This window comes from Anolis carolinensis, chromosome 1, assembly GCF_035594765.1.
Source record: "Anolis carolinensis isolate JA03-04 chromosome 1, rAnoCar3.1.pri, whole genome shotgun sequence".
In the NCBI taxonomy this organism is placed as follows: Eukaryota; Metazoa; Chordata; class Lepidosauria; order Squamata; family Dactyloidae; genus Anolis; species Anolis carolinensis.
The window spans coordinates 325,900,677-325,914,948 of NC_085841.1; the positions used below are offsets into that span (position 1 = coordinate 325,900,677).

The following is a 14,272-nucleotide window of genomic DNA, read 5'->3' on the forward strand; positions in this document are numbered from 1 at the left end:
CAAATGAGGATAACCTCAATAAATAACCTTCTAAAAAGAAATATAACGCAAGCAGCCAAAGAGGATCCTACTACTATACAAATTTCAAAACTAGAAACCAGTAAGTGTTGATCTGCCATAATGTATATAAGATTCCACACTCCACACAAATGGTACCCACGGATAAGCCTATTCTAAAATAACTTCACTTTTAAAAATGCAGCATCAAGATTACTACAGGAACACAGCATAGAAAAGTCCTTATATTTAGTCACACTGAAGAGCTATAAATTCTCATTTAGAAATACAAACAACTAGTTAGACTTGGAACAACATTAGCAGGAGCTATGACCATTTTCACATAGACAGCTTTCTTGTATATAATCTTCTTCTATTATTATATAAAACGTAAATCCAAAACAAAAGTGGGAAATCAGCAAGAATACAGGTATTCTTTAGAGAGAAAATTGCTTAGTCCTGAAATATTTGTTTATTATTGTTTTCCATATTTAAAGTTGATTCTCTCCATGCTTACACAGGATGTTTATAAACAACCATTTCATCTCCACTAAGCAGAACTGAAATTTTGAGGCAAGAACAGCATAATGCCTTTTCATTTATCCAGACGAAAGGAGCTTAATCAAATGGAATGAGCCTAAAATACAAAACTATATTCACAAATAAAATAGTTCATCATCTGTTCTGACTTTGACACCACAGTTTGTGTCACATCCTGAAGCACCCAAAAATGAAAAAAACGGAAATCTGATTGGAAATTAACTAACGTAGTAGGGTTAAGTAAGGTCTTTTTGAGGAAAAGACTAACAAACTCCTCATTGAGGTCTCTGTTCTCTTGATCCACTTTGTCAGTTTTCGAAAGCTAGGCTGACGCAAATATATGATAGGTCTTACTTGTCCAAGAATCCTGTCAAAATTCACTGAGTCTACAAACTGAAGAATATCCACTATAGTTACACAAGCAGGTACTAAAGCTACAAAAATGGTATCAACTATTGTTTCCTTACACAATAGTATTCATCTAGAACTACTTAAATGGGATCCACTTTGCTTTGGTCACCTTGATGAATGACTTTGAAATGGTCAGAGAATGAACCCTTCTTTGTTTCTGCTGGACTACTCAGAGTTTTCAAAGCTATCTGTCACATCACTATTTTAAGAGACCTGCTGGGAACACATACACTCTACGATATTTCATTTCTTATGAAGTAGTTCTGAAAGATTGTACTGAGGGATTGTTGTCTGACACCTTGATGATTGACCTATTTTATCCTACCGAGTTCTTTCTGCCCTTACTACTATAAAACTACTTAATGAAATTCCTAGAGAAGATTGTCTAAATTTTCATCTCTTTCTTTAATGGTAAGAATATGGATCTTTATTTTGCTAGTGAGATTAGCTTAGTTATACTTCATCTAGATGACTATAATGTGCTATGTGTGATTTCTTTTGCAGACTTTGAAAACTTTTAGCTAGTTGGGAGGCTCTATAAAGGAATTTGTAGTATTGTGAGGTAAACTTCAAAACTAACTTCAGTTCCTTGTAATGATTTCTTTCCCATTCAAGCATACTGTAATTTGCAAAATTCTATTGTATTTCCGCCATCAAAAATACAATTGCATATTACCCAAGTGTGAGTAGTATGGTACCCATTTCAGTGCATATCCTGACTTTACAATTTAAAATTTGCTATAATGGGAGATCTGTCTGCCCCATCTCACTGAAGACCTTTCAGCAAAATGCAAAAAAGCATCCTGTCGAAACAGTTATTAGTTCATACAAGTAACTTGTCTTCTCTTAAATGGCTTCAATGTTGTATGGGTTGAGCTCAACTGGAATTGCCCATGGGTAAAACCAAATTGTGAGCAGAAAAGATTATCTCTGACTTGGGCATCCCACCTAATGTATTTATAGATTCTTATTCATTTTTAAAGGTCCTAGAACTGTAAATGACTCAGTCAAAGTTAGGGAAGTTCAAAACAATACTTGATTCAAAATTATTCTTGAGATTCCTCAGAATAAATAAAAGGAGAGAAAATGTATGAGACACACTCATGCATGCCATTAACAATACCAACAGTGCTAGTAACACTCTACATTCAATAAATTGTGCCAACACTAATGAATGTTCCATTTACAGGTAAAAGAAATATAAACACCAAATGAAACTGCTGGTTGAGGATAATTTAAACGGTTTGCAACAAAACTTATCAGCCAGCAGTAAGAAAAATAATTTGCATTACCCATTAAAGAAGTAGTTTCAAATTTCTTGCAGAATTTATGGAAAATATCTAAAGATGCACTGGTGTCAGGTGTAAGTCTGCTTTGCAATAAACACATGCCACACACTTGCATACTTTGATATTAGGGCACAACTTTATTGGTTACAGATGGGAACAGAGTGGGTACCTGGATGGGTCAGCATCCGGGAATCAGACAACGTTCCTATTCACTGATGAGCCCTACACTCCGATCTACTGCTAGAATCCCCTATGATGACAGGGGATGGCCTCATTCATGGGCAGATGGTCTTCCTCACATCCCCACACCATAGCGTGCTGGAAATGGCTTCATACCCACAGCAATCAAGACCTGATCTGTCCCAGACTCCCTGAGTCCTCAGGAGAAGACACCCCACAACAATGTCCCAACACAGGAACAAGGGAGCCATACTGCTTCACTCCACAATTCACAATCTTGCTGTGTGGTAAGTAGCACAGCCCATTTGTGTCCAGTCAAGAAATCCCGTAATCTATTCCTTTGTATAACAAAAGATCTATTAGAACATTCAAGCTGATGCAAGCCATCATAGCATTCTTCCATGGGATTCAGTCACAAGTTCTCACAACTCTATGCCCACAACTGTCACTACACTGATTTCAGATCAAACATACATTTCAGTTTACCAAGTGGAATGCTAGAAAATGCTTCAGACAAAGAGGTTCTAGAAGGTTCCGAAATGCTGCGCAGGCACAGCAGAAGATCCCATACGTGCGATTTCCACAGAAGCACCACGAAGAAGAAATCAAAGACAATGTATTTCAGAATAATACATTTATACAGTTGACACTCAACATTTGCAGATTTGACTTTTGCAGGTTTGATTACAATGTTTTCTCTTGGAATTTCTAAGATCTTCATTGCAATTCTATGGCTAACATCCACCAGAAGTTTACCATAGAGTCATACTGGAGGAGCTTGGGACTCGATCATAAACTCTCAGATACAAGAATTGCAATTGCCATGGGGAGAGGAGGGTAAGAAATAAAATTATTGTTGTTGTTGTTATTTCATTTTCACAGCAATCTTGTGCCTCTAATTTCAGCAAATGTAGAGAGCTGTAGCTTAGTTTACATCTTTTTAGTCAAACCACAGTGTTACACTATGTCCTACTACATTATTCTAGAGGTTGGAATGGATTGCAAAGGACATCTTGCTCTACAGGAATATGCAATGAAAATACTCCTTAGAAATGGCTATCCAATCTCTGTTTAAAAAACATGCAAAGTAGAGTCCCTCTGAATAGGCCTCTGAAGAAGACTACGTTGCTATTGAACAGCTCATGCGGAAAAGAAGTTCCTCCTAATGTATTACTGAAATATCTTTGATTGTAGATTGAATATTGCAGATTGAATTATTGTAGAGTTTCTAAAAGAACACTGAAACCAAGCTTGATCAATCTTCTACCGTATCTCCAGACTATGTCACACTATTATTGAAACTGCTCTTTCTGCTAATAATCTTTTTTCTAAATGAACTGCTTTCAACTTAAAACATAATATACAAACTATTATTAGGGCAATGATGATCAATGGGTTGTTGTGTGTTTTCTGGTTTTCCTTGAATGACCGAACTGAGGCTATCACATTAGACATAGCAATACATCCTGGACATATCATTGGATGACCTGACTCATTAAAAAATATAATGCTTAAGAAAGGGGGAAGCAGCAGGAAGAGAAAGATAGTGTTACAGGTGGATAGATCTGAGTAGAATGTCTTGGTGTCACAGCATATCTTAGAGAGCTCTTATTCATGGGGTAACTTTAAATTGAAGTTAACAACAAACAGCAACAGGTTTCTGCATCATTCTCAACACTTATCAAAACTTCAGGCTACATATTTTGAAAAAATAGAAAATTTTAAAAATCTATTTTTCGAGTTTCACAAGTGTATCCCTTGACCAATTAGATTATACAAGATGTGATATTAACATCAATACTTGGTCAAGCATTGCTGTACACAGATAACACTGCTACTTGCCATTTAATTAAAAGCAAAGTAATACTTCAGAGCTGTTACAACAACAGGCTAGAGCTCACATTAATAGTAAAACATTAAATATTTAACTCACACAATAATCAAAGTATAGCTCACACAGCTCTTCCCTTTCAGGGCAGGAAAAGTAGCAGGAGGAGGAAAAAGAATAGTCTACCTCATCAAGGAAGCATTCTTACACGGACCTTGTTTAACATCTTTACTAACAATCAGCCACAGCCACCATTCACAAAGAGCTTTATATATGCTGATGACCTTGGCCTAACAACACAAGAAAAAGACTTTGAAATACTTGAAAACCAACTTACTAATGTCCTGAAAGATCTCTCCAGTTACTAAAAAGATAGCCACCTCATGCCTAACCCTGCCAAGACACAAGTGTGTGCTTTCCACCTAAGTAATTGTGAAGCCAACAGGAAATTGAAAGTTACCTGGGAAGGCCAAGAGCTTGAAAATTGTTCCTATCCTAAATATCTCGGCATCACTTTAGATCAAACACTAACATTTAGGAAACACTGTGTGAATACCAAGCACAAGGTAGCTGCACACAATAATATCTTGTGGAAACTTACTGATAACACATGGGGTGTAGACCCAAAATACAAAAATCAGCCCTGGCCTTGTCTTATTCAACTGCTGTGTATGCCTATCCCGTCTGACATAAATCTGTCCACATGAAGCAGGTGAATATAGCACTGAATGAAACATATAGAATAATCACAGGATGTCTTAAACATAAACCTGCTGACAGACTTTATAAGCTAGCTGGCATTGCCACCTCCCAATGTGCAATGGGAAGTTGCTGCCAACTGCAAGAGAAATAAAGTTAAACACCATGAAAGACACCAACTGTATGGCTATTAGACTCCTCCCAGTAGATTTAAATCAAGGAAAAGTTTCATGAGAACCACAACTCCTCTTAATGTTCCTCCAGCAACAGCAAGAGTATCCCTGTGGGTAGAAAAATCAGCCAATTCTAATTGTATGACCCCCTACGAGGGTCTTCTTCCAGGGGCAAACCAAGAATGGGCAACTTGGAAATCCCTGAACAGACTCAGAAGTGGAGTTAGCAGATCAAAAAGACAACCTGGCAAAATGGCACTGCCTAGAAGAATTCTCCACCTTGTGCGATTGTGGAGCAGAACAAACCACTCCACATCTGTATGCTTGCCCACAAGGCCCTGCCTCATGCACAGAGGAAGAACTGTTTAAAACTACAGACAATGTGGTTGCTGTTGCCCGTTTTTAGCTGCTTGTGCTCCCTTTATTTTATCAGTTTTATAGTTATCTATGTATGCAATGCTTTTGACACAAAAGAAATAAAACAGCTCTTCCCATTGTAAAACTTTACCATTTTCCTTCAGAGAAGCAGTCAATCTACATACAATTTTCATCATTCATAACTCCATAGGCCGGCACATGTAGGGTCTCTTCTAACATTAAAACAAATGGGCACATAAAACATTCAACATCCATGCATAAACATTCAACATATGGCATAAGCTTTCATCAGATAAAGTGGACTCTAGTCCATAAAATCCTAAGTCATAGTAAATGTCTGTAAAATGCTAGAAGACAGTTATGGTTTTTGCTTCAAAAGACAAAAACATGTACTTCTGTGGACATTAATTGACACATCTGTTGATGGGACAGATGGGATCTGCGAGACAAAGCATACCATCTGACTTTCAGTAAAAGTAGGCAATACTGCCGATGTAGCTTCAAAAAAAGAGCATTTTGACCCTGAAAACCTGCCAATTTGAAATTATTGACATGCATAAAAGGATGTCTTCACTTCAGAAAACTGAACACAAAACCAAACGAGATCACTGCTGCAGCTTGCACGTCAAACACCCTATCTTTTCTACACTAGCTAGTCCACGCTGAAGGACAGCAATGTTAATTGAGGATAAATTGCCATGCATGCAGGTTAGTATGCAAAGTTTCACTTTAAGAATCACTGTCAAAATCTGACCTTTGGTTTCAGCATCAACAATTTGATCTTTGGCCACTTCTTCTTCTTCTTCAGTCATGGCTTGAAAAATGGCAGTCAGAAAGAAGAACAACAATTCACATAGTGGGCCTTCGCTGTCATTTCCTACAAGAGCTTCCTCTAAAACTTCTGCAAGAAACAAGTAAAAAAAAATCTTAATCAAATTGTTATGGATACAAGGCTGTGAGGTAGAAAGACAATGACAGTAGGTCCTTTGCCACATAACTACCACATTATTTGCCAAATCATTGTATGGGAATATTTTCGAAGATGTTCACACGAGAAATACTTGCTCTGATTCAGCAATTTATTTCTGGCAGAAGAACTAAAAACATGAAGATGGATCAGCTCTTCCTATTGTAAAACTTTACCATTTTCCTTCAGAGAAGTAGTCAATTTATGTACAATTTTCATCATGCATAACCCCACAAGTCAGCATGTGTAGTGTCTTCTAATGTTAAAACAAATAGGCACATGAAACTTTCAACATCCATGCATAAATCTCAGCACATTTAAATCTCATGATGAAACTGACAACTGACAAGCAGCGTACATATTATTAAAAGCAGATTAAATTAAAAATAATACAACACATTAAACATATTAATAAAATTCAGCATCAAGATCATGGGTTTTGACCAATAGTTTGTTCTCATTCTTTTTAAACAACAAAACAAGGTACCATGCTGGATTAGGTACAATTTCTCCTGATCAATGGATTTTTGCATGTCAGTTTAGAATTTTAAAAGGCTCCTTTTGCAGATGATCTATTGTTCATTTCAAAGCTCCAATGTTAACTGCTGTTCCAAATAACAATTTTGCTAAAATATATGGGTATTCAATTAGCTGGTTCAAATCAGAAATACCTCCAGCGGGAGACAAGGATTCTAACATATTTAAAGCATGGCAGTTTTGATATTGCCCATATCTATCTATATATATAAAAGGATAAAAAAAATCAGCCTAGGACAAAACAACAAAACTACACATCCCAGAAACACTAAAATTGGCAATACAACCCCTCATCCATGCCTCTATGTTCATACAACAAAAAGAAAAATAAAGTCCTAATTAGAGGGAAAGGAATAATTGTTTTTTATCCAATTGCTGCCAGTTAGAAGGCTAAACTCTGCCCACTTGGTCTCCTAGCAACCTACTCAGCCCAGGGGACAGGCACAGTTAGGCCTCAGGCCTCTTCCACACTGCCTATAAGATACAGATTATCTGATTTGAACTGGATTATATGGCAGTGTAGACTCAAGGCCTTTCCACATAGCTATATTATCCATTTATAATCTTATATTATCTGCTTTGAACTGGATTATCTTGAGTCCACATTGCCAGATAATTCATTTTAGTGTGCATTTTATACAGCGGTGTAGAAGGGGCCTCATATAATCCAGTTCTAAGCAGATAATATAAGATTATAAATATACAGTAGAGTCTCACTTATGCAACATAAACAGGCCGGCAGAATGTTGGATAAGTGAATATGTTGGATAATAAGAAGGGATTCAGGAAAAGCTGATTAAACATCAAATTAGGTAATGGTTATACAAATTAAGCACCAAACATCATGTTATACAACAAATCTGACAGAAAAAGTAGTTCAATACGCAGTAATGCTATGTTGTAATTACTGTATTTACAAATTTAGCACCAAAGTATCACAATGAATTTAAAACATTGACTACAAAAACACTGACTACTAAAAGGCAGAATGTGTTGGATAATCCAGAACACTGGATAAGCGAGTGTTGGATAAGTGAGACTCTACTGTATTGTGCTATGCTAATAATATAATATATTGTATGTACATATAATATTGATACTAATATTACAATGTCATAAAATATAATACTAATAATAATGCAACATAATAATATTAATTATACATTATATATTACATGTAATACTACTAATATTACAGTATAGTGGTATAATACAATATAGTAATATATAATGCTAATATTGTGCTATGCCATTAATATAATATATTGTATGTACATACAACTTATAAGACGCTCTTGAGTCCCATTCGGGGCGAGAGAGGGCAGGGTATAAATGTAGTAAATAAATGAATAAATAATTGTTGTTGGGAGGGGTTTTTTTGCACTACAAATAAGACATGTGCAGTGTGCATAGGAATTTGTTTGTATTTTTTTTTCCAAATGATAATTCGGCCCCTCAACCATCTCAGGGACTATGAACCGGCCCTCTACTTTAAAAGTTTGAGGACCCCTGCAACAGACATTCAATACCACCACTACCTCAACAAGTTCTCACCAACACCACCAGACAATGCCACAGTAACGCGTGGCAGGGCACAGCTAGTACTATTATATAATTATTCCCAAGTACAGTTATTCAAGGAATTCCACTATTTATGCCTTGCAAATATTTTTTTAAAAAAACAATGCCTTGTTCAACAGATTTTTTGGGGGGGGGGGGGTTCATCTCCTCCTAGAATAACGATGATAAGATTGGAAATTCCAGATCTTTTTACATACCACAGAGCATAGCTATTATATTAATTTTTTGACACAGCCACTTATAGTACATAATCCAGAATGGTCAGTTTTGGAATCATTTTTGGCATCTCGATCCAAATGGACATACCTGATTTTCATTTTATAAAAGGAGTAGTGTTTTGTCAACTGCATTTAGAACTGTGTGGCAAATATTGTCTCATCAATAGCAGTTTGATCCATATACACAAGCATACATTCAATCATATATAAGAACTAAATGTAGGTACAGTTCTGATATTTTAAGCAATAATGTGAATGCTCACACCAAGAAGCATGCTGCAATGATGCTTTGAGATAAAAGGAAGGTGCAGACTTGCCTAAAGAAACTCCATCAGGAAATTCATCCTGCAGATCAAAGAGTTCCCCAAATGCATGGAGGAACTCCAAGACCATGACTGCATCACCAAAGATCTCAGGAGGTAGTCTGGTTTTCACTGGAGTTGGAAGTGGAAGTTCCTGCAATGCAAAGTAAACAACTATTAATTTTATGTTACACCAACAGCAAACCAACAGCACACATATTGGTAAATTGAAGGTCAATTACAAAAGTTAATATTTGCTGTAATCTAGAGAGGGTTTAGCATCAAACTAATGATAGATTGTTTCACTAAGGAGATACCTTTCATTAAAAACTTATTTTAAAAAACATTATGAAATCCAATCATGCATAAGCTAACAAAAAAGTGGATCAAAACTGCAGATCTAGCCATTTCTGACATCACATTACCTTGAGATCATCACATTCCATATCTTCCCTACGCTTATTCCATTGCTTCAGATGTTCTAGGTATTTCCTTTTTTCTTCTCGCAATTTCTCTCTCTCCTGCAATTACACAGAAAATTATTACTAAAATAGTAAAACAGAACTGTAATGTCGCCTAATTACATTACTTCAATTTGTGTCCTTTTCGTGACTAACCTTTTGTTTACTGAATTGCACAGGTTGCTTTAGAATTCATTCATCTGTAACATCACCAGCTCAATTCGAACTATAGAATGACTCATTATACAAAATGACATTTACTTGTGCAAGAGATTTCCTTCCTCTCACCATTTTTAATGCTGGCTGCATGAGGAAAAGATGATCAGCCCACCAGCACTAGCCCTTCTTACCTTGTGTCCATTTTCTTTGTTCCCCTTCCCCTTATCCATTTTCAGTAGACATGCAGAATCATTAGGAAATAGTATAATAAGAGTTATATTTATCTTACCCACTATCTTTCCTGCACTTGCCAAGGGCTACTAATATTTTTAAATACTTAATCTAGTATATGCTAGCTGTCATGTAATGCATTTAAACAAAAAGCTGATTTTATAATATTTTAGAATTTTAATGGGACAGTGCATTATTATTTCAGGATATCCTCTTTCAACCATCATAAAACAACTCAAAGAAAAAAAACCTTTTACATTTGATCAGGGCATGTGTCAATGGCTACACATACATGTATATATACATATATGTATATATACTTGTAAACCGCCCTGAGTCCCCTTCGGGGTGAGAAGGGCGGTATATAAATGTCGCAAATAAATAAATAAATACATTACAAATGTGAACACGTATACAAGCTATTTTAGAAAGTATACAAAGACAACTTTCAGGCTAGAATGGAGCAATAAAATAGATATGGTGACATTGTACAACACAAAACTGCTCATAGTATAACAGAATTTGAGCAGTGCTTATAGTAAGGTTTGCTTGAAAACTGGAATTTGTTACTGAGGCTAAAGAAATTACAATTTAATCATCCATGGAGCTGAGGATTTAGGACAAGGATACAAAACTCCACATGGTCATTTCAGGTAAATAGTTTTCTACCTTTTGAAACTGAACATTGATAGTAGCCTGCAGGAATATAATGCCCTATCGATATAACATATCTGAAGAAAAATGTCAGTGTTACTAATCATTCCTTGGGCCAAAATATAAATTCTAATTTCTGAAAACCTTTACTGCTACAGAATGCAAATGCTACTGCCATTTCGAATCCATAGCTATTAAGAATTGGCATGAAGAATACCTAACCTTTTCTTTTTCTAATTTGAGTCGCTCCCTCTCTTCCTTCTTCTTTAGCTTCCCTTCTTCCACAATCTTCTTTAGTTCTTCTTTTCTTTTATCCTTATCTTCTTTATCTTTTTTCTTGGATTCTACCACATTTGTTTTCTCCTTTTTTAATTTTTCTTTTTGAAAAGTGTAAAAAAACAACAACAACAGATTATCACCCAATTCAAATACAGCAAAATACACCCACCCAGGCACACATGTAACCCAAAGTTATCCCCTTTTCACTTCCTTTTTGTCCATTAAAGAGTTCACTTTTTGACTAGTACTTCAGTTTTTACTAGTTTATCATTTTTAAGTAGAAATTCATGGCTGAAAGTAGTCCATCTAAAGTGTGCAGAACGAAATTCTTCATTAAACAAAGATGTGCTCTGAAGGCAGTATAAACATAATAATCACAATTAAGCACTGTAATACAGAAACATAGCTCTTCTGGTAGCTGTATTTGTTGGCATCATAGAATCCTAGAGTTAGAAGGGACACAAGGGTAACCCTTTGCCAGACAGGAACACATCAGGATGTATGAGAGAAGAGCTGTGGTGAGCAGCTATTATATATTATTTACGTTTATCTCCATGTATTCTCTAGGTAATATACCACAGTAAAGCTTAAAATGAAATTAAAGATTTACAAATAGTATTGCAGTATGGCCTCTATATATGCAGGACTGGTATCTCCACTTTCATCTGTCCACATCCAACAAAATATGTCCTCTTGACACTTTTTTTACATACTACAGCATTTTTTCATGTCAGGAGCGACTTGAAAAACTGCAAGTCGCTTCTGGTGTGAGAACTGACGTTGCTCAGGGGATGCCGGGATGTTTTGATGTTTTTACCATCCTTATGGGAGTCTTCTCTCATGTCCCCGCATGGAGCTGGAGCTGATAGAGGGAGCTCATCCGCATTTTGGATTCAAACCGACAACCTTCAGGTCAGCAACCCAACCTTCAAGCCATCAGTCCTGCTGGCACAAGAATTTAACCCATTGTGCCACCTGGGGGCTCCATACTACAGCATGACTCTGTGGTATTCTTGGGCCAGGAAGGCCTTCATTTAAATAGGGCCTGCTATTATCTGCACTCAAATAACATATCCACCACAGACACTTGGGGGGGGGGGGGCTGTACCCTACAATCAATGTCTATGCTGAAATCTAGCACAGGAATAAAACTAATATCAATCAAACAATCACATAAAAAGAACCAAAACCAACTTACAAAGGCTAAATAAACCAAACAACTACCATTAACAGGGATATGGGAACGTAGTACAAAGCAACAAAATAAATGTTCAGAGTATTTACGTAAGGTAAAAGCTTAGGATGTTTTCTCCAGCTATAATGCAGTATGGTTTCTATACTCTTTACTTTTATTTACCATTCTGATTGAAATCAAGTGAATGAACTACAATGCTTTGGGTTTAATGAGCAATAACTCTGACAGTGTGATTATATAAGTTAGTTTTACTATTGATTCACTGAAAGCAATTCTACATGTAATCGCTTCTTGTTGGACTAGAAGCCTAGTAAAAACTATACCAGTGTTTTTTATTTATTTATTTTTATTTAATATATTTATATGCTACTTTCTCCCAGAGTGGGACCAAAGGCAGGTTTCAAAAACTTGTAAAATCAAATAGGAGGTTAAGATTGTGCGAGGAGGCCCTGCTCTCGATCCCACCCCCCTTGCAGGCGTGACTGATGGGGACGAGAAACAGGGTCTTCCCGGTGGTGATCCCTCAGCTATGAAACTCCCTCCCCAGGGAAATTCAGGAAGAAAGTGCAGACATGGATATGGGACCAAGCCATTGGACAATGACTCCCAGTGCAATAATGAACAATGCAACTGACAACTGGAATCCAGGGATTTGCCTTGAATTGTGTGATTTTAAATAATGGTTTTAAGATTTATATGCTTTAATTAAGTGATTTTAAAGTAATTGTTGTTTTTCTGTACTATATATGTTTGGCATCGAATTGTGCCTGTTGTGAGCTGTCCTGAGTTCCCTTCGGGGTGAGAAGGGCGGGATATAAATGAAGTGAAAAATAATAAAATCAAATAGCAATCTTTTACTGATTAAGGCTGTGATTTGATTTTACACGTTTCTTCTATTTATTGTTAGATATTGTAACAGTCTTGTTATATTTTTTACTTGGAAATACTGTATTTTATTACTTTGGAAGTGAAGTACGTTAAAAATAAAACACAAACACATTTAAAATGATTGTATACATGTGAGTAGGGAAAAAGTAAAATTTGAAAATATGTTTATTTTAATAAAATAAAACAAAAATGTGTATGATTATGCTTGAGACTAATAGTACTTTCAACAATAAATTAGTGAATGGGCCAATGCAGCTTACGACTTTGAAGGATTGCATATATTACCCAAGGTTGAACTTACCCATGGCCCTCATTTCTTCTTTTTCTTTTTGGAACCTTGCCCTTTCCTTTGCTGCGCTGCTTACGTTTCTAGGACTAAGCCGTTCTTCTGGAACTGTATCCTCCTGAGGACAAAAAACAACTGTATGATAGTGAAACAGCTGAAAACCTGCATCTTTCAACTTGAGAAGTAATGACAAGTTAATGCAAGTTAAACAAATTACTAAACAGGCACATGACTATGAAAATGTTATTTTTGAGATGATGATTTTTTATTTTATATTCTGCCCTCTCTCCCCGAGGGAACTCAGGAAGATTCCAACAAAAAAACAGCAAACATTCAGTGTCAAACACGTTCATAAATAAAAATACAAAAACAAACTAATGAAATATCAAAAGGAAGCAGCTACGACAAAACTTAACAAAAATTAACATAACCTACCAAATTATCTTACACCTTGTATAAAAACATTAAACATATGATATAAAACACACATAACAATGATTAAAATGGTTATTAAAATATTAAATAGCTAATAAAGCCAGCAAGCCAACATAAGCCAAGACCAACCAAGATTAGAGTATAATAGCAATATCCGGGAGATGGTGTAGATTGCATGTAAACTTCTAAGCCTAACCCTCTGTAAATTATAGACCAGATTCTGCACTGGGCGAGGTCTGTCTCTCAAACAGTTATGTGTCCCAGTGCTACTTTCCCCCAGCAAAACAGCCTTCCTCAACAGTTATTTCCATGTTGTCAGAGAGTATGGGTATCAGTGGGGATTCCTCCAGGTGTTTTGCCATAGCTGGACACACTACAGAAGGCATCTGCACCTAACTCTAGGGGGATCTACAGGAGGCTTCCCCAGATAACAAAATCCACTGATCCTCCTGCTCTCCAGCAACACATAAATGGCCATGGTAAGAGGGCTGTGTTGCTTACAAAGAAGGTTTGGCAAGACATTTGGGATACTATATGGGCAGAATCAAATGTTAACCTCCCCCAAAACAAAAACAAAAACGGAG

The 14,272-nt window shown here is 36.3% G+C and overlaps 1 protein-coding gene across 2 annotated transcripts in view; it reads right to left on the bottom strand.

Annotated features, from left to right (window-relative positions):
• baz1a (bromodomain adjacent to zinc finger domain 1A) overlaps positions 1 to 14,272 on the bottom strand; it is a 65,750-nt gene that overhangs the window by 25,065 nt on the left and 26,413 nt on the right. For both annotated transcript variants that reach the window (XM_016991064.2, XM_062968259.1), the window contains 5 exons: positions 13,269 to 13,371; positions 10,828 to 10,982; positions 9,526 to 9,621; positions 9,116 to 9,254; positions 6,250 to 6,396 (listed from right to left, as the gene is read on the bottom strand). In XM_016991064.2, coding sequence (XP_016846553.2) covers positions 6,250 to 6,396; positions 9,116 to 9,254; positions 9,526 to 9,621; positions 10,828 to 10,982; positions 13,269 to 13,371 — 640 coding nt within the window. The remainder of the gene's footprint in view (positions 1 to 6,249; positions 6,397 to 9,115; positions 9,255 to 9,525; positions 9,622 to 10,827; positions 10,983 to 13,268; positions 13,372 to 14,272) is intronic.